At 32.4% G+C, this 21,387-nt stretch overlaps 1 protein-coding gene across 3 annotated transcripts in view; it reads right to left on the bottom strand.

The window, feature by feature from the left end:
* The window catches only part of ASCC3 (activating signal cointegrator 1 complex subunit 3), a 301,819-nt gene that overhangs the window by 190,853 nt on the left and 89,579 nt on the right, over positions 1 to 21,387 (bottom strand). For all 3 annotated transcript variants that reach the window (XM_015235974.3, XM_072965658.1, XM_072965659.1), the window contains 2 exons: positions 13,693 to 13,893; positions 13,100 to 13,240 (listed from right to left, as the gene is read on the bottom strand). In XM_015235974.3, coding sequence (XP_015091460.2) covers positions 13,100 to 13,240; positions 13,693 to 13,893 — 342 coding nt within the window. The remainder of the gene's footprint in view (positions 1 to 13,099; positions 13,241 to 13,692; positions 13,894 to 21,387) is intronic.

The following is a 21,387-nucleotide window of genomic DNA, read 5'->3' on the forward strand; positions in this document are numbered from 1 at the left end:
CACTTTCTTTTAGTTTTGTTTCATATTTTATCAAGCCATTTTAATTTATGTTATTTTCTTTTCAGCTCTTCATATAAAATACAGAGCTGGGTAGGAGAAGGAGGTGGACAAGGGAGGTGGTGATTATTATAAGGAAACTGTAAAACTATGCTATATTTTCCAGAGCAAAATATAATCAACACAGCATTATGGTAATTCAATGTTTAGATATGTAATATAAAAAGACATAAACTGGAAATTAAGCTGGTTTCTAATATGACTACTGATAACAAAAAAAAAAGGACAGCATCAAAAATAATTTTGTAATGATAAATTTTCAAATGACAAATTGATGAAAAAGTTACTTCCAGCTACTAATTCAAATGTGTTAAAACGTTGGTGCTCTGTAGGGTTGTTTTGCACACTTCAATGTTTTTATTAAGCACTTACACCAATTTTCAAAACCTACTGGGATCTTATTTCCTATTATATCTGCTTTGTTTTTTAGTAGTACACATTCCTAGCCAATCATACACACTCTATGATTTTTCTAATAGGAAAGTTTGAAGACACTATAAACAAACATCCAAGAAGAGTTAAAATACTCATACATTGTTGTGTACTACCACGAGGAGAGGGCCCCACAGGACCCTGGGAAGCTAGAAGCAGGAAGTTTTCAACTGTACAGTTGAGAATTAAATCAAAATTGGTTCCAAACCAGAAAAGCCTGATGTTTGTAAACGTTCCCTTGAACTGAGGCCCAGACTGTAAGTCTGAATTCTACAAAAGGGGAGTGACTTAGCGACACTTGGCTTTCCCCACCGTAGCAAGAGCCTATGACAAAAGAAAATGCATGTGCATGCCTCAGCTTCTGCTCTCTGGACTGCCTCAATGCTTCCTGTAGGCACTATACTGTCACTGTCCAACAGAATGTTCTGTAGTATAAAGCAGCTTGTTTGTATGGTTTTATTAAAAGATAGCTATTGCTATTAAGAACTTAGTATTGCCAAGCACTGTTCTTAATACTTCACATGTATAAAATCAATTAACTGTCACATACCACTATATCATATTACCATTCATTAAATACATGAATATATTTTGGCACAAAAATGAGACATGGAAAGTATATATTTGTAATAACTTATGAGTGGACATGTTATTTTTTTGTCTATTTTAAAATATTTCTTCAGTGTAAGAATCTGCTTTGAAAAGAGGATACAAACAATAAAAAACCGAAAGTATTAAAAAGAATTAAATACTTTAAAAAAATCTATAATCCTAGGGTGTTGTGGATAATTTTCACCTACTTTTCAAAATATTTATACTCTCTTTTAGTCAATTAGGCTTTTCATTCCCATTAAAGCAATATTTTCAGGAGTTTCAAGTTTTGCAAAATAATTACAAATAAACAGCTATAATTCCCCAATTCACACTTTTATAATGTGTTCTCTCTCTACTCTTTGGTTACTATGTAAAATCGTGTAGTAATAGACGGAAAAAAAGTGATCAAAAATCAACCAAAATATATAGAAATTATATGGAAATGAGAAGACTGGGAATAATCAAAACAACGTTTAAAAAGAACAAAGTTGGAGGACTTATACTACCTGATTTTAGGATATATTACATAGTTATAGTGATCAAGACAGTATGGTACTGGCATAAAGATAAACATACAAATCAATGAAATAGAATAGAATTCAGAAATAGAGCCACACATATGGTCAATCAGTTTTCAGTAATGGTGCCAAGGTAATTCAATGGAGAAAATGGAGAAGAGAGAACCTTTTTAACCAATGATGTCAGAACAAGAGATATTCATACGTGGAAAAAAAAATGAACTTTAACCCTTACCTCTACCTTACACAAAAATCAACTCAAAATAGAGCACAGCCTAAAACTAAGCGCTAAAACTATAAATTTCTAAAAGAAAACACAGGAAAAAAACTTACTTATCTTGAGCATAGTAAATATTTTTACCAGGATACAAAAAGAATGCACTATTAAACAGAAAGTCAATAAATTAGAACTCTATAAATATTTAAAGTGTTTCAGAAAAAAAAAGTGACAGTGAATATATATATGTTCATGTATAACTGAAAAATTGTGTTCTTCACTGGAATTTGACACAACATTGTAAAAAAATTATAACTCAATAAAAAATATTAACAAAATTTAAAGTGTTTACTTTTCAAAAGACACTGTTAGAAACATGAAAAGGCAAGCCTACTAATGGGAAGAAAATATTTGCAAAGCACATATCCAAGACAGGACTTGTATTTAGGGTTATACAAAAGTCTTACAATTCAATAGTAAGACACACCATCCACTTAAAAATACTTTAAACGGGTTAAATAATTTGAAAAGTATCACAAAAGAAGAAATGCCAAAAAACACATGAAAAGATGTTAAACATAATTAGTCACTAGGGAAATGCAAATTAAAATCACAATGAGATACTACAATGTACCCACCAGAATGGCTTAAATTAGAGTTGCAGTATTACAGAGGATGTGAAAGAACTGGAATTTTCATACATGGCTGGTGGGAACGTAAAGCATTTCAGCCACTTAGGAAACAGTTTGGTAGTTTCTTCTAAAGTTAAATATGCATCTACTACATCCCCAGCAATTATACTCCTAAGTACTTATCCAAACATGAAAGCCCTATGTCCACAAAAATGATTGTACAAAAATGTTCACAGCAGTGTTACTTGTAATAGCCAAAAACTGGAATCAACGCACATAGCCATCAAAATTGAATGGATAAACAGTTCATGGTATATCCATGCAAAATACAATATTACTTAGCAGTACAAAGGAATAAACCATTAATACATACAGCAACATGGATTAATATCAAAGTAATTATACTGAGTGAAAGAAGCCAGATAAAAAAGCATACACATTATTCTACTTATATACAATTTTTAAAAATGTAAACTGACTTTCATTTTAGTGACAGAAAGCATTTTCATGGTTGTGTGGGGATGGGAGTGGCAGATGGTGAGGGACAGATTACCAAGGGACATGAGAATATCTTTAGGGCTGATGAATATGTTTAATATTTTGCTTGTAGTGATGGTTTCACTGGTAATGTACATATGTCAAAACTCATTAAACTGCACTCTTTAAATATGTAGTTTTTGCACATTAGTTATACCTGAATAAAGCTGAAATAAAATGTTTAGAGATCAACCAGTATGCCTGCATTAAATGTAACATGTAGTAGTATCTAGTGCTTTCCATAGAATATAATTGATTATTATTTTCCTTTCTAGTAAGAAAAGTCTCAAATTTAGGGATGAATAAGTAGCTTTTATTCTCTTATAAAAAGAAAGGATCAAATTTAACATAAAAGCCTTCTTTTAAACCAAGTCTTCAAAAGGTTTTCTCCTTGAATCAATTCCACAGATTACTGTTCAGCCGAAGGGATAAGTAAAAAGGCTACTCTAATTACTGCCAAATAAGTACCGCTCATACTTAACTACGCTGTTGCTTCTAAAACTTGGTGGTAGGGGGGAAGACACACACCAATTTTTCTCTTCTCCTGGATTGTAACAGCCAGATATAGTTCAAAGAGTCAAATTATCAAGCATATACTCTGGAATGATTTCTCATGAAGTACAGTGGGTTAGGAGCAGAATAAAACATCCAATGAAGATGCAGAAAGGGACTAACATTTGCTGAAGGCCAACTATGTGCAATGCACTAACTTCAATATATCTTTTATGTGTTCTATCAAGTAACAACGGTAAAACATTTAAAATATGTTACTTTTCTATAACTTAAAGGGGAAAAGCACCATATAATGAAAATGTTTCTAAGGTAAATAGGAAAGACCGGATATTATACTTTTAGACTATTAGCTTTTAGAGGCCCCACCTTAAATACAAGTGACTTCCCAATATGCCTTACACACAACAGATAAGGTGATTAATATTTCTTTAAAATAAAAAAAAATTATATAAATTAGACAGCAATCAGAATTAAGGTACCATTTAAAGTACCAAAGAAAATAATTGTTGCTTATTTTATTTTTAAAATATAAAGATCTAAAATTAGCTTGCATTCAGATGTGCTTTGAATAATGGAGGAAAAAAATTATAATTGGAACACCAAGAACTAGATAACCCACAGCTCATCCTATGAGTAAGTCTAGGGGAGAGCATCATCACTATCACTCATCAACAGAAAGGACAAAGAATCTTTTCAAGGGAATTAGACCCAAGAAACCTCTGGACCTAAAGAAATTTAAGTCTATGCTTGTGGTTAAAAGTGAACAGGAAGACATTTGTGGTAATGTGATCGATAAACATGGATGCAGAGGGACTCTCTTAACCTGGAGTCCATGAAGAATCAACTTAAAAACTAGAAGGGAGAATTTTGTTCTCCATTATATCAACTTAGTTTCTGAGATATCCTATTTGGCTCTTTCCCCTCTGTTTAATCTGCTATGAATAAGTGAGTAAATAAATGTTATTTTTAAGTAAAAGTCATCAGAACTGCACAGTTAACATAGCATATCCAATAAAAGTCATGAACTATGAACTAATACTTAATAATAAGCAAAATTATTAACCGGAAAAATTTAACAAAATAAAAACAACAAACTTTCATTTTTAAGTTATATATCCTTGCCTAGAAAAAAAGATTAAAAGGCTATATACTAAACTCTGTAATTCTCTGTATTTTTTTAAACTTTTCTACAATGAGCATGTTATCTTTTTGGAATCAGAAAAAATGTGGACTGTGGAAACTCTCAAAATAATATCAACCTTTAAGTCACATTGATTTTTAAAAATGCCACAAAGCTCCAGTTAGAAATGTGAAAGTATGCAACAAAATACACAGAAAAATGACCATTAGGATACAAAATGGTTTAAAATATGCAATCTAATATAATATTTATCATAATACAAATAGACATATCCTCTAATATTCTGGTAGCTTTGATTATGCAAGAACAATAGGCAGTAAATATTTCTATGTAATGAATTTAACCAAGGTTCAAATCAAGAATGAATCCAAGTGCCATTAATTTCCTTTAGGAAAATTATCAACGGCTGTAATGGCACAAAGCTCTGCAAAATTAAGATTTCACGTATTTCTAGTTTTGATATATAAAAATTATTGTTTTACAGAAATGTGAAAACTATACATCCAAGAGAAGCTATTTAGATCAGTCATAGAAATTATAAAAAGCACAGTTCTCTACAAATTCTAAAATTAGCCAGCTCAGGATCTGCATTTTAAGTTTATAGCAACTTTGTGGTTCTGTTGCAGTGTTTGTGACACAAGAGCCGTTTTGACAACAATTTCCTTGAAGAGTGACTAAAGCCCCCTGAACAATAGAAAATCTGCTTTCAAATCAAGAACTACTTGAAATTAAACTGACCTATCAAGCTTTCAGGATCTTGTAAAACTGTAAGCCTGTATTTTCTCACTGACATCACACCATATTAAACTAGAACTTTCTGAAGAATGCATAAGCATTTGCTATTGTTCAAGAAAGTGCAAGCAAGCATTGAGATAAAAACATAGAATGTTTTCATCAGATCCTTTAAGGAGAGATTTTTCTAAAATGTTCAGAGTTAAGTGATATGAATAAATTCACAATTTCAAAAAATATCACAGATACTAATGAATATATAGAATGCCCTTATTTTTCTGTGGATACCTTGGGAGAAGAAATTGAAGATGTGTTTGAATTATGAAGTCCCTGCCCCATTCAAACACACCTTAGGTTTAGAGGAACTGTCTGTTTAAGAGTAAATTATGCCTCCCAAGACAATTCGGTTTTCCCAGAACTAGCATATATTACTGGCTATATACCAATACCTATGAAAAACGAAGGCTGTACCATTAAGACTCATGAGACATATTTGCCCTAGAGTCTCCAAGAATCATTCTAACTTTTATAAAATAGGAATCTCACTAACCAAATCTATGTTTCTTTATAACTGCACATTTTTTATAGAATAAAGTTTACAAAACTTTTCAGCTGCTTTTGTATCACAGCTAACAATATAATGGTATTATTGAAGGTTGGTTGGTTGGTTGGTTATTCATTTATTTATTTATTTACTTGCTTGCTTGCCACACTCATATAAAATACTTGATTCCCACTACAGGAAAATAACCAGGAAGGGCCATCACCGCACAGCTAAAATCTGTAGTGTCCCACTAAAACTGAGGGCCATGCAAGTCTGAGGGCCAGAGAATGATGTGACCAACAGAGGCACTCTAGGATTATAATCCCAAATTATGGCACCTTCTGCTTTATGTAAGAATGGTCACAAGGGGTGCTTCATTTAAAAGGAGTAAACCATTAGAATAGACTGTGCAGAACTGTATATATGTGTGTGTATTTGCTCCTCCAATCCAAACTCCAGGGGAGAGGATCCATTGTTTTTTATGAGATTGTCACTGGTCTATGATCCATATATGTTTGAGAACAGTGCCGCGAGGTCATTCCTTCGCGCTCACTTCCAATATAAATCCAGGTTTATACAGTAAAATTTGCCTCAAGATGAAGAGATTCATTTGTATGACCAATAAAGATACTAATGACTCCAGTTTTTCATTTAAACTACATAAAATGAAACAAAGCAGAATTTTTTCAATTATAATAAAATGAAATATGTTAAAAACTGAAATTGGATCCATTTTATTTCTATACAGTTTAGCATTAATTCAGTTACAGAAAATAAAAGTTAAATGCCTATTGTAAGTTTGCTTCAAACCTCAGGATGCAACACAATTATATTATGTTCTACCTCACACCTAAATCTTATTCTACAGGAGTTCCTTATCCAAGGTTCTGAATTTCTGACAAATAGAGGATAAAATGAAGGTCACAAATTCAGAAAGGAACCCCAGATCCCTACCAATGCTTCCAAAACTAACCAAAAGCAGTGTTATATTTCTGGCCTCCAAATTTGTTAATGTGAATGCATTTTCTCATAGACACCTCTTAATGCAGGTCCATAATCATAGCTCCAATTCAAAGATTAAAAAAAAAAACTCTAAAAGACAAAGTATTTTTTTTTAATCTTGCATGGCAAAACCTGACCTGGACTGATGTATAAATTTACATTTGGTGTGGCAAGTTTTGCTGTAAAAACATGAATGTGTTTGATTATAGCTTGCTGCTCAAAATCCCTCTGAAAACAGTTTTTTTCCATTATTAAGGTCATGTTGCATGGTTTCAGCTTGTACGATTATTTTCAGGGTCCTGCACTAACAGGCAAAGCAAACAGTAGGAACTCCAGCAAAAATATGGAAATCACCAATACTGAACACCAGAACATGGGGACACATGACATATTTGTAATATTCTAAAAGGGAAGGAAACAGAGATTTCCCCAATGTGTTCCATATATTCAATGCAATCCTTACAAAATCCCAACAGATCCTTTGATGTAATGAAATTAGAATCTGATTTAAAATGAAAATGCTCAAGTAAAGGTTGAAGAATAGCTACAGCTACTCTCAAAAATGAGAATAAAATAAGATGGTGGAATCTGTCTTATGTTCAAGACTTACTCTAAAATAACAGTAATTAAAACAGTGTAGCCCTGAGGCCAGGCCATACACCTACATCAGTGTAACAATAGAAAGCTTAGCAACAGCCACAAGACAATAGTCGAATTAGAATATCATAATAAATTTACCAGTAAAGTACAGAGAGAAAATGATGGTGAAATAGTTGGCTTTCCTTAGGCTAAAAAGAAATGAAATTAGAACACTGCCTTCACCAAATTAATAATCAAAATTCAGAGAGATTCAAGACTTAAATGTGAAAAACAAAAATTTAAATCTATTAGAAGAAAAATATGGAAGATAGATATTATAAACTTGGGTTAAAGTAGAGGCATTCCTCATTTTATTGTGCTTTGCTTTGTTGCATTTTGCAGACACTGCATTTTTTTTTAAATAAATTTAAGGTTTGTGGCAACCCTGCACTGCCAGATGACGGTTAGCCTTTTTTAGCAATAAATCATTTTAAAATAAGGATATTGCAGTATTTTTAAGACATAATGCTACTGCATACATAATATACTACAGTATAGTGTAAATACAACTTTTATATGAATTGGGAAACCAAAAAATTCGTGTGACTCACTTTATTGCAATATTTGCTTTATTGTGGTCATTTGGAACCAAACCAGCAATCTCTCCAAAGTATGCCTGTAGTAATTTCAAAAAAATACAACAAACAAAAAAGGCACAAGCCAGAGAGGATGTTGATTAATTTGACTACATTATAATTTTAAGTCTGTATGGCTGGACAAGGCAGAGCAGACACATTTTATCTTCCTCTCATTTATTACACCTAAAAACCCTAGACAAAATATGTGAAAGAGACATCAGAAGACTCTGAAAATTGGAGGTAAGAAGTGGGACTGCATAGGGACCTCAGAATTCAAGGAGCAGCCAGACAATGAGTTCCCCATGGTTTCTTTCTTTGACTCCAATATATCCTAGCCAAGTGCTGAAAAAGCTTAAAACTAGGAAAGCAAAAGAGTATAGAACCCACCTCCAAGGAAAGCAAAACACCCAAGATACAAGAAATTTCTCTTGCCAAAGTACTGAGATGGAGCAGTCCTGATGAACAGAAATGTTTTGACACCACCAACCAAAAAACATGAGAAAAAAAGAACTTGTTCCTCCCCAACCCCATTGTGCACTGAGACTGGCACTGAGGGTGTGCGGACATGTGTGAAAAAAGTCCTGACAACTATCCCAGCCAAACAGTAAGAAATAACAAGATTCCAATAAGGACCAGAGTCATGTAACATAATACCCCCAAAGTATAGGATATATGTATTAATAACATACAAACCAAAACCCAGGAAAATCTCAACTCTATGAGAAAAGACATGCAAAAGAGACCTGAGATGACAAAAATGTTGGAGTTATCTGACAAGGTCTTTAAAGTAACTAACGTAAAAATCCTTCAAGGAGAAGTTTCAATCACACTCAAAACAAATGAGACAAACAAAAGTCTCAGCAAAGAAGATACAAAGAAAACCAAAAAGAAAATTTAGAACTGAAAAATACAACAATCTAAATTAAAACTCACTGGTAGGGCTCAACAGCAAGAATGCAGACAACAGATGTAAAAATCAATGGACTGAAAAGATGGATCGTGCTTATCCAACCTGAAGAACAGAGAAAACATACTAACAAACAAACAAACAAACAAAAAATAGATCTCAGGCTCCTGTGGGACAATAAGAAAAGATCTAACATTCCTATTAGTGGAGTCCATGAAGGAGAGGAGCAAGAGTAAAAGGGCTAAAGAAATATAGAATAAAAATTTCCTAAATTTGACAAAAGACATAAACCTACAGATTCAAGAAGCTGAACAAAGACCAAACAAGATAAACCAAAAGAAATCTAGACACATCATAATCAAACTTCTGGAAACCAAAGACAAAGACTCAAAAGGAGATCAAAGAGGAGGAAACAACATACTACCTATAAGGGAACAATAATTTGAATGGCAGTGGATATTTCTTCAGAAATCTTGGAGGCCAGAAAAAGTGGGACATTTTTCAAGTGGTAAAAGAAAAGACCTTACAACCTACAAATCTATATCCAGCAAAAGTATCCTTTAGAAATGGAGATGAAATAAAGACATTCTCAGATTTTATACAGAAAAGCAGCATTATTAAATGAAACATACACACAGATATCCAGACAAAGCTACATCTAAGTAAGCATTTGTAATTTCTAACCCATTTCTTCTTCTCCCCTTTTTTTCCTATCTTCTACCCCTAAGTACATACATATTCTCAGTAAAATAATTAATAAAATATATACGATAGGAAAAATTCCATTAGGAGAATAGTAAATTGAGATAGTGTGACATGAATACTGAGTGCGATGTAAGCACATACATGTGCACACCACACACACCTTCCCAACTAAGGTCGCTGGATGAGATCTGATCTAGCAGAATAATACAACAGAACTTCAGAGTCCCCTTTGATGCTGCCTGAGCCTAACAGATTCGAACAGAATCTCCCTCCACCCCCAGCCAAGATAGAAACAAAAACAAAACCTGAAATAACCCATCTCAATTCCCAAAGCTGTACAGATAAACTCAGTCCAATGTGAGCATGAACAAATACATTTTTTTTAAAAAAGGAGAATGATTTCATCACAACAACAAGAAAGGACAAAACCCACATGATCATCTCAATAGATGCAGAAAAAGCATTCGATAAAATTCGATACCCATTTATGATAAAAACTCTCACCAAAGTGGGTGTAGAGGGAACATATCTCAACATAATAAAAGCTATATATGACAAACCTACAGCCAGCATAGTACTCGACGGTGAAAAACTCAAGAGCTTCCCACTAAAATCTGGGACAAGACAAGGCTACCTGCTAACTATCACCACTCCCATTCAACATAGTCTTGGAAGTCCTAGCCATAGCAATCAGGCGAGAGAGAGAAATAAAAGGGATCCAAATTGGAAAAGAAGAGGTAAAAGTGTCACTATATGCCAATGATATGTTACTACATACAGAAAACCTTAAAAGGTCCACATAAAAACTACTAGAGCTGATCGAAGAATTCAGCAAGGTAGCAGGTTACAAGATTAACATTCAAAAATCAGTTGCATTTCTTTACAATAATGATGAATCAACAGAAAAAGAAAGTAAAGAAACAATCCCCTTTAAAAATAGCACCCAAAGAAATAAAATACCTAGGAATAAATGTAACCAAGGAGGTCAGAACTCAGAGCAAATGCTTTGCTTTGATACAGTTATTGCCAGGAAAAGAGAAATCTTTTCTAAAATTTCTCATCAGTGTTTTCACTGAAATTCAAAGTAACACTGCATTTATGACATCAGGAAAAAATGCAGAAGGGATAATCTGAGTTGAGGAAAGACAAGAGTATAAGAAAAAGTATAACTGCTCAATGGAACCACTGAAAAGCAAAATGAATATTGTAAAACAGTAAATCTTGATAAAGAGTATATTTAGGGAGAGAAGTTTGAAATTAATGGTAGATGTAGAACAACGAAAAATAAAGTTGAAAAAGTTTTTTTCAATGATGACAAACTTACTAAATTGTTCAGAGTTGCTTTTCAGTTGAATGTTAAAGAAGTATGTGTTGCCTACCCAGACCATTCCTCCTGACAATAAAGCTTAGAATTAGACAATTCTGTCTTGTAAAAGGAAATTTTGCATCAAACCTCAATAAAATCATGACTGCCGCTAGACCTGACAATCCCTGGTGAACCACAAAATAGATCACATCTTGTATTATACTTAATTTATACAAGATTCTTAAAAAGCTAAGTAGTTGGACTTAATTCAATAAGCAATAAAGAGCCAATAAAAGTTTATGAGCAAGGAAATAATTTGATCAGGACAGCATGACAGAGAATTTGCAATAAGATTAATTTGCTTTCCCATATTAAAAAAAAGAAGATAAACAACACTGAAAATATATTTTTTAAATGACAAGGAAAATTTATGGTTATACTTAATTGTATTAATTACTGGGAAACTTACCAGAAAAAATACAATGGGAATCATTAAAAAGCTATTAAAAATTACAAAAGTGGAAAAAGTAGAGAAAGCAGGAAATTAAAAATCATTTTAAGGAGTATTTATTTTATCAAGTGAAATATCATATTGTTTAACTAGTCTTCTATTCATGGATATTTAATTTCTTCCTAATCTTTCTGTTATATTTTAAAAAAAATACTACAGTGAACATGGCTGTATACAAATCTTAAGATTTGATTTCTTTTACAAGTGTCTATAAAAGGCAAACTTAAGAATAATTGGTAAAATTGACATAAATGTCAACTATAATGCACTCTATCCTTATCAAGTCCAAACACATTTAACTAGAACCTGATTTTCTATCCTTCCTACATGCTTCAGTGTTCTTGGTATCCTTGCTGCAGTGGGCTGAATGGTGGCACCCAAAAAGATACGTCTACCCCAAAATAGTGGTGTAACCCTATTTGGAAAAAGGATCTCTGCAGACATAATTAAAGTAAGGACCTTGAGATAAGATCATATTGTATTAGGGTGGATCCTAAATCCAGTGAATAGTGTTCCTAGAAGAGCAGGGGAAAGGACATGCAGGGGAAAAGTCCATGTGAAGACTGAGACAAAGACTGGAGTGATGTGTGTACAGGCCAAGGAAAGCCAATGATTGCTGGCAGCCACCAAAAACTAGGAGAGAGACATGAAAAGAATACTCTAGCAGAGCTCCCAGAAAGAACTAAATCCTACTGCCAACTTGATTGTAGACTTCTGACCTCCAGAACTATGAGAGAATTACATTCCTGCTATTTTAAGTCTGCAAGCTTGTGATAATTTGTTATGGAGGCCCTAGGAAATGAGGACACCCTCCAATTATGTGTTAAATCAATGTCTACTCATTGTTTCAAAAACTACATCATTATTTTCCATTAAACTCCTCTGAACTGTCCCATTAACATGTGGTTATCCACTATTTTATCTTTTTAAAAGCACTATGGACATGATCTTACTCACATGTTGCATCCACTAATGATAATCTAGTTGTAGTGCTAATATAGTTTTTGTCTATTCAATCATAATATAAGGTCCTTGAAGGCAGAAACTATAACTTAATTACCTTAGTTGTCAGACATTTCACTTAGGACAGTGCTATTTACAGTGCATGATAAAGAATGACTAAAAATTTTTTTATATACGTTAAACCATCCTTATGGAATAGTTTAGAATGCCAGTGGGATCATTTAATTTATATATTCTCCTGCTCTTAAAGTCTGGCCTTATTCACATCCTCATCGCCTACTATTTAAAAGAACAACACTTACTGTCAATGACTTAAAATCCACACCAGGAATCTAACAATATTCAAGACACAACAAAAGTTATTGGAAGTTAGATGGGATATGATAGAACAAAGCACCAGCAAAAAACTCTTCTGTAGAGGATAAGATGTGCTTACAAATAAAAGAAGTTCATGTTACATTTGTATGATGTTTTATAGTTACTTAAGGTATAATTGTTTAATAATTTTCACAATTACCTGAAAAAAAAGAGAATGGCAGTAAACAAACAAAAATCTAAGTAGACAACATACCTGAGTTCGTAAAATTTCATTTTTTGACAACTGCATATCACCAGTCAATTCTTTCACAACGATGCCCAGTGGCTCCAGACGTTTGCTGAAGTAATTTGTCATTTCAGCTGCCAAGGCTTTCATTGGAGCAACATATACAATCTGTGCCAAAGAAACACTAGCTTGATGAATGAGGAAAAACCACAATGTCATTTGTTTAACAGCAGTCAGTACAAGTCACTACTTATTGTGAAATATGATTCTAGCCACTTGGAGTGAAAAGTCTTAATAGTGACATATGAAAAATACTTATCTTTGTTGGGTAAGTGTGCAGCTGTTTAAAGGACAATGGAATTTGTTTACACAGCCTCATCACTTTGAGAACTGGTGCTTCAAAGCTAAGTGTATTTTCATAGCTCTCACAGGGGTAATGGGATTTTCATAACATAAACAGGGATTGCCTTAAAAGTAATAAATTAAACCAAGCATCACTTTACATGACTTCATGTATAATATCCTTTAAAACATCCAGATTTCTTATAACATGTACAACTGCAAAATGATTTTAAATTTTACAATTTAAAAAGCTGTTGTCTGACTTGTTAATTTCATACCTTAAATTCATTCTTTTTGATAACACCTTGTTGAAAATGTTGGCGAATTTCATGCAAAACTGTAAGCATTGCAATGTTGGTCTTTCCAGCCCCAGTAGGGGCACAAATCAGCATGTTCTCATTGGTGTTGTAGGCAGTCTCAAACACAATTGACTGGATTCTATTGAGTCTCCTCATTCCTTTAAAAGCCAGCTGTCCAATCTAAAACACAACATGACCCATTATAAATGATAACAATGTGAAGGTCCCATACAATACATTAAATGCAAACTTTACTTCCTTTGATTGAAAAAACAAATGACTGATTTGTTCAGTTTCTCAATGTGTCCTATATTTAAACTAAGTGTGTGCAGCTGGAACAACTCAACTATTGTACAATTCGAATGTATTTGTGAACTGAAATTCACTAATTGAAAAATATGATAATGAGCCTATACCTATATCTTTGTATACAATCTTAAGTCCAAAACAAGTTAATAATGTAAGGAAACAAATTAAACAGGTATCTTTTGAGTTTATATGATGATAGCCTAGTTTATTTAGGTTGAAGATGACTACTGAAAGTGCAAACAAGAAAGTCCCAGGAGATGTAAATCAGTAGGAAATTCTGTTTCAATATGTTCTGGATTTTTAAAAATACTTTTCTGAAAAGGCAGCCATAATAGTAGGAATAACAGCTATAGATTATGTTTGTTCAGTTTACACTGTGACATATGCGATTGTAAGCACTTTGATATATTTATTGACTTAATCCTCAAAACAATTCTATGGTGTAGACACTATTAATATGTCCTTTCAATAGAGAAGAAAATACACAGAATGGTTAATTAATTTGTCCTACAATCTTCTATATAAAAAGTTTTTAGAGATGAAAACTATGATGTCTGGGAGTCAACAAACACTGGATGGAATTAATGGCAGGAAAATGTAATGGCTATATTGATCTCAGAAAAAATAGATTTAAAAGCCGAAAATATTACCAGGAATAAAGAACCAATCATTTCATAATAACAAAGAGGATAATTAATCATTAGGGCATAATAATCCTAAATACTTATATACCCAATAACAGATCTTCAAAATACATGAAGCAAAAACTGATAGACATGCAAAGGGAATAAACAAATCTGCAATTTTAGTCAGAGATTTCAATATCCCTCTCCAATATGTGATAGAATACATAGGCATGAAAATCAGCAAGGCTATAGTAGACTTGAACAGAGCTATCACCTAATTTCACCTCACTGCCATTTATTCATCCAACAGTAGGAGAATACATATTCTCTTCAAGTGCTCATGGAACATTTAATAAGACATATCATATTCTGGGCCATAAAGCAAGTCTCAATAAATTGAGAAGAAAGCAACTCATACAAAACATGTTCTCTGATCACATTGGAATTAAATTAGAACTCCTTAACAGAAAAATCCTTAGAAAATATCCAAATATTTAGAATTAAATAACATACTTCCTAAATAACCCATGGAAGAAAAAAAGAAATCAAAATGGAAATTTATAAGTATTATTAATTGAAGGAAAATGAAAACTTAGCATCTCAGAATTTGTGAATGCTTATACTTAGGGGGAAATATATAGCACTAACCACCTACATGAAAAAAGAAAGTTTCCAATGTATGGCTTCATCTTTTAAAATAAAATTATTAGAAAAAGAAAAAATTAAAACCAAAGTAAGCTGAATAAACAGTAAAGATCAAAGTGGATATCAATAAAATGGAAAACAGAAAAGCTCATTCTTTGAGAAGATCAATAAAATTGATTAGTCTCTAGCCAAACTGATCAGGAAAAAAAAGAGAAGACAGAAATTACTAATGTCAAGAATGAGAAAGAAGGCATCACTATAGATGCTACAGATGTTAAAATAATAATAAGGGAATATTATAAACAACTTTATGCCAATAAATTTGACCACTGAGATGAAATGGACAACTTTCTGAAAAGACGCAAATTACCAAAGCTCAATCAAGAACAAATATAAAACTTAAATAATTCTATATCTATTAAATAAATTAAGACTGAGATTAAAATCCTTCTCACAAAGAAAACTCCAGGCCCAGATAATTTCATTGGTAAATTCTACCTAACATTTAAGAAGGAAATAATATGAACTTTTTTTGTGTGGCATTTTAGACTATTCAGAAAAATTGCAGAAAAGAGGATACTTCCCAAATCATTCTATGAGGTAAGTATTCCCATGACACCAAAACCAGATGAAACAGAATTATAGTCCAATAACCCTCATGAACATAGGAAAAAAAAAAACTATAAACAAAACTTTAGTATATCTAATTCTATAACATAATAATTTATCATTACCAACTATGGATTATCACAGGACTATAGGGTTAGTTTAACATTCAAAATTCAGTGTAATTCAACATAACAATAAACCAATAGAAAAATCGTATGATCATCTCAATAGATGTAGAAAAAGAACTTGACAAAATTCCATATCCATTCTCTACTAAAAAGAAAGTCTCTCAGCAAACTAAAAACAGAAAAGTCAGAACAACTCTGAAAAAGAAGACTAATGTAAGAGAGCTAAAACTATCCGATTTCACGGATTATTTAAAAACTAGAGAAATCAAAATAGCATGATACTGGTATAACGGTAAACAGAGGAACAGAAGAATAAAGAATCCCAAAATAAGCCCTCACAGACACAGACGGCTGATTTTTGACAAAGGCTCAAAAGCAATGCAAATGACAAAGGATAGTACTTTTAGTAAACGATGCTGGAATAAATAAAGAGCCACATGGAAAAATAAATTTGGATCCACATCTCCCACTATATACAAAAATGAACTCAAAATGGATCATTGACCTAAATGTAAAACTTAAAACTATAAAACTTGTAGAACAAAACAAAAGAGAAAATTTTTGTGGTTTTGAGTTAGGCCAAGATTTCCTAAACACAGCATAACCTATAAACAAACTGATAAATTGAGCTTAGCAAAATGAAAAACCCATAATCTTCAAGATATTAAGAAAATGAAAGAAGCCACAACATGGGAGAAAATCTCTGTGATGCAAACAATCTGATAAAGGACTTGCATTCAGAATATATAAAGTATTCTCCAAACACAGCATTAAGAAAACAAACAATCCAGGTTTTAAAATGGTCAAAAGATATGAATAGTCACTTCATCAAAGAAAATATCTGGATGGCAACAAGCACACAAAAAAGATGCTCAACACCATTAGTCATTAGGGAAATGAAAACTAAAATCACAATGAGACAACACTATCCACTTACTAAAATTGCTAAGATTTTTTAAAATGCCCATCGCAAACAACTTTATGCCAATAAATTTGACCACTTAGATGAGATGGACAGCTTTCTGAAAAGACACAAATTACCAAGTGTTGGTGAGGATGTGAAGGAACTGGCACTCACACATACTGCTGGTTGGTATATAAAAGCGTACAATCTCTTTGGAAAACAATTTGGCAACTTTTAAACAGTTAAACATACACTTAACATATGATCTAGGTTTTACCTGAGGAAAAAAATATATGTACATACAAAAACTAGTACACAAATGCTCACAGCAGCTTTATTTGTAGTAGCCTAAAATCAGAAACAACTCAAATGCCCATCAACAGATGAATGGATAAATAAAATGTGGTATGTTCATACAATGGGATAGTACTCAGCGATAAAAAGGAATGAATTACTGAGACATGTGAAAAAAAGATGAATCTCGAAATGATTGTTGAAAGAAAGTCAGACAAAAAATAAATACATACTACATGGGTACATTTATATAAAAATCAAGAAAAACAAACTATTCTATAGTGACAGCAAGCAGATTAGTTGATGCTTGGAGGTGGTAGGGTAGGTAGACGGAGAAATAGGTCTTGTAGTGAGGGCACAAGGGATCTTTTGAAAGTGACAGTTATGTTCACTGTCTTGACTGTGGCAATGGTTTCGCATGTGTTTACATACACCAACTTATCAAATTTTAACTTTCAATACGTACAGTTTATTGTATGTCAATTACACCTCAACAGAGCTGTTTTTCAAAAATTAAAAACAATTTTATAGACATCTATTTATGCTTTCATTTGGACAAAGCACACACTTTGAAAAGATCAGAGTAATATGGCTAGAGTCTGGAAATTCTTAGGCGGGTCAATTAAATATCTGAGAGTACCAGTGAGTTTCTTCATCAATTTCTGATGATGGCTCAGCCTTGGATAGGCAGTGCAGCACATTTTTCAGAACATGTAGCTTGGGGCCAGAAGCCTGGGTTAAAATAGTGTCTTTGCCACTATTTGCAACATAACTTTGAAGACACTTAACATCTTTGAGTTCTATTTCCTCATCTGTAAAATAAGGTTAGTTATACTACCACACAAAGAAATTATAAAGACAAATAAAAATAGCCAACAATTACAGAGTGTTTATTATGAACCAAACACAGGGTGAATTCTTCATATGAGTATCCTAATTGTTCATAATAACCACACCAGACTATTTTATAGATGGGGAAACAGAGACTTCAGAAGACTTAGGTTCACACAGCTATAAATGATGGAGCTAGAATTTGAACTCAGATAGTGTAACTTCAGAATCACAATCTTTAACTGATAATGTTTATAAACTATATAGAATAAACCATACAGAGTAGGTACTTGCAAATGTGTTGAAACAAATTAATAGCATCTACTATCATCACTGTCATATGTCATCTTTGTGTTTGATATTAAGCTTCTAAAATAGTATTGTAAATGAGTGCTGCAATTTCCAGTCTCATGATAAGAAATACAGAATCTCCTATTCCTAAACTATGAATCTGATCATGACACATCCTGGCCAGATAGCTTCACAAGACTTCTCACTGTCAATTTTAAATATTCAGGGTAAGCAAACTAGATCCTTCAAGGCACAGAATGTGCAGCAAACAGGACCCTTCAAAATGTGAACCCTTGTTATAACTTCTATGACTGCTATCCATATATACTATTCTCTGACTATTCTTTGTGCCTTTATACTATGCATAATATCTTTCCTAGCACTGAGAAACCCTTCATTATCATTCAAGTTAAAGTTTAAATGTAATCTCTGTTCCTCTCCAATTCCATAAGCATTTATTTATGTATTTATTCTTTGCTGTACTTCAAAAGATTGAAGGAACTCCATTTCTCTCAGCAGCTGGACAGTCATACAACCTTCTTTATATATTGTCATTATGACCCTTAACCACAAACATTAAAATGATTTATTTATATGTATATCTGGCCCACTAGCCTGAAACTAAGGTTTCAGTTTTACTACTTTCTGCATCACTACAGTACCTAACCAACTGTCAGGAAAGTAATAGTTCTCTAAATAAATTTTATTGATTGATAAATCAGTTGAATAAATGAGGGGAAAAGTCTTAAAAGTCTTAAAAAGATATGTACTTCATATATATAATATCTTCCAAGAGAACAGTAAACTGGACCTAACCAAAATACATGGCAGTTCCAGAAAAAACCTATATTGAACCTTGAATAAGAAACTTACTTCTTTCGTTCTTAAAGGTTATAACCACTATCAAGAAGTAAACTAAGACATTAGAAGAATACACTGACAGACAAACCTATTAGTTACAGAGGTTTATAATATTCTATTCAACAATCATTTACTGATCACTTGTACATTACACTAAGGGCTATGTCAGTATAAACATTCATTTTCTTAACAAAAGTTAGAATGCCTAAAATGATCCTTACAATAGATTAGTTTGTGGTTTAAAAGGGAAAAAAAGATGTTAAAATTTCTATTACATCTTTTTAATTGTCTATAATAAAGGTACGAACCATATGCTGAGGATTCTGTGGGGAGAGAGTCATTAGAATGCTACTTCAGGGAGAAGGAAAGAAAAGATTAGAAAAACACCTGGAACTAGTTCAAAGTTGGTAGTTATGTGACAGATATGACAGGAAGGGGTAGCAGAGATGACGAAAATGGAAAAGTGGGTCATGACCAGACTATGAAGACTAGACTACCACAGAGACTCCTCTACCTCTAAAGAATTTCCTGAAAGACTACAGGGCAGCAGAAGAAACTGAGACCTAGAGAAGTTAAACAACTTACCCAAGTCCCCACTGTTAATAAATGGTGGAAGAGATGAGATCTGAACTGAGTTTGTCTTAGTTTCAAATACAAATTACTACCAAATATACTGGTTTCAATAGTATCACAAAATGACTTATTTTGCCAATTAGCAAATCTCTACATTCATTTCAAAACCACTGCAAAAGAATTCTTAAAATACTGTTGCATAAATACACTCTTTACTATCAATAGAAAATGCTAATGAGAAACAGCAAATTACCAAAAAAAAAAAAAAACCTACAAAATTTTACAAATTACTTCAAATAGCCTATGTTCTGTCCCTTCTGTCCCTGGCCCTCAAAGTTTCTTTTTGTTGTTCACTTTAAATTTGGAAAAATGAATGAAGTAATTTCCATCAATGAACCTGCTGGTAAGAAAGCAAAAGGAATGTAAAAGGATACACCAATTTTAACAGTATTAAAAAATGTATTTCAAATTATGTCTGTGAGCTACTAGAACATGAGATAGTTAAGTTAAAATTCATGATGCATAAGGAATTTCTTGTATTTGAATGATACTCAAATTATATTCAAAATATCTTCCTATGAGGAGGAAGAAAAGTACAATTATATAAAAAATCTATTTTACTCAAATTTAGAACTGCATAGTAACAATATTCATTGTTTTATTTATATTTCATGTATACACTAATGTCCAGTTAAATGGTGCTAACAATCATTGCTTTCAAGTATTTGATATTCTTCTAACTTAGAAGAAACATATGTATTGATTTTATACATTACTGTGTAAACAAAGTTAAATTACAATTATTCTTCTTAGCATGTTAGCATTTGCTTTTAAACAGAAAACTGAGTATCTCATAGCTAATATATCATAAAAGCTTTATGTTTAGCCCAGATAGTCATTCTAACTATGTACCATTTCCCCTATTAATTAGTTTTAACTAGTATTTTCAAAAATCATAATCAGCAGATGAAAATGTTACAAGCTTCATCCTAAATTCACTTGTCTATGCATATTTTTGATTTATCAGACTACTAATCTTACAGAAATGACATGAATCATTTACATAATTTGATAGAATATCTATAATTTCTAAAATCCTTTATCAAACACTAGCTATACAGCCTGCTGTCAAATGTACACTTTATTTTTAAAAAATAATCTGAATGATACTACTATTTACCCGGAAGAACAAAAATGTACACTAAATATACTAAAACATACTGCATTAACTGTTTACGATAATCAAATGTAAGTATTTATATTGTCAGTCAATTAAAATGCATTAACTGAGTATCTAAAATGAAGTCAGGACGATGTCATCTCTTCCAAGTTAGCATATGTATCATAAGCTTAAGTTTTAAATATTCTAACAGTAAACATTACAATTTCAGCACATATTTATGAAAAATCATATAAATCCAAAGACATACATTATACAGTTTTCACAGTTTAAGTTTCCTCTAGCTTTAGACAGCATGTGTCTTAGGCTCAAAATTTCAGAATCAGAGATGATAGCAACTCAATACAATCAGTCCAAGCTCTAAATCAGTCCCACCACTCTAATGTTTCTCACAAACCATGTTCCACACCACAAACTACTTAA

This window comes from Vicugna pacos, chromosome 8 (genome assembly GCF_048564905.1).
Source record: "Vicugna pacos chromosome 8, VicPac4, whole genome shotgun sequence".
NCBI classification, from domain to species: Eukaryota; Metazoa; Chordata; class Mammalia; order Artiodactyla; family Camelidae; genus Vicugna; species Vicugna pacos.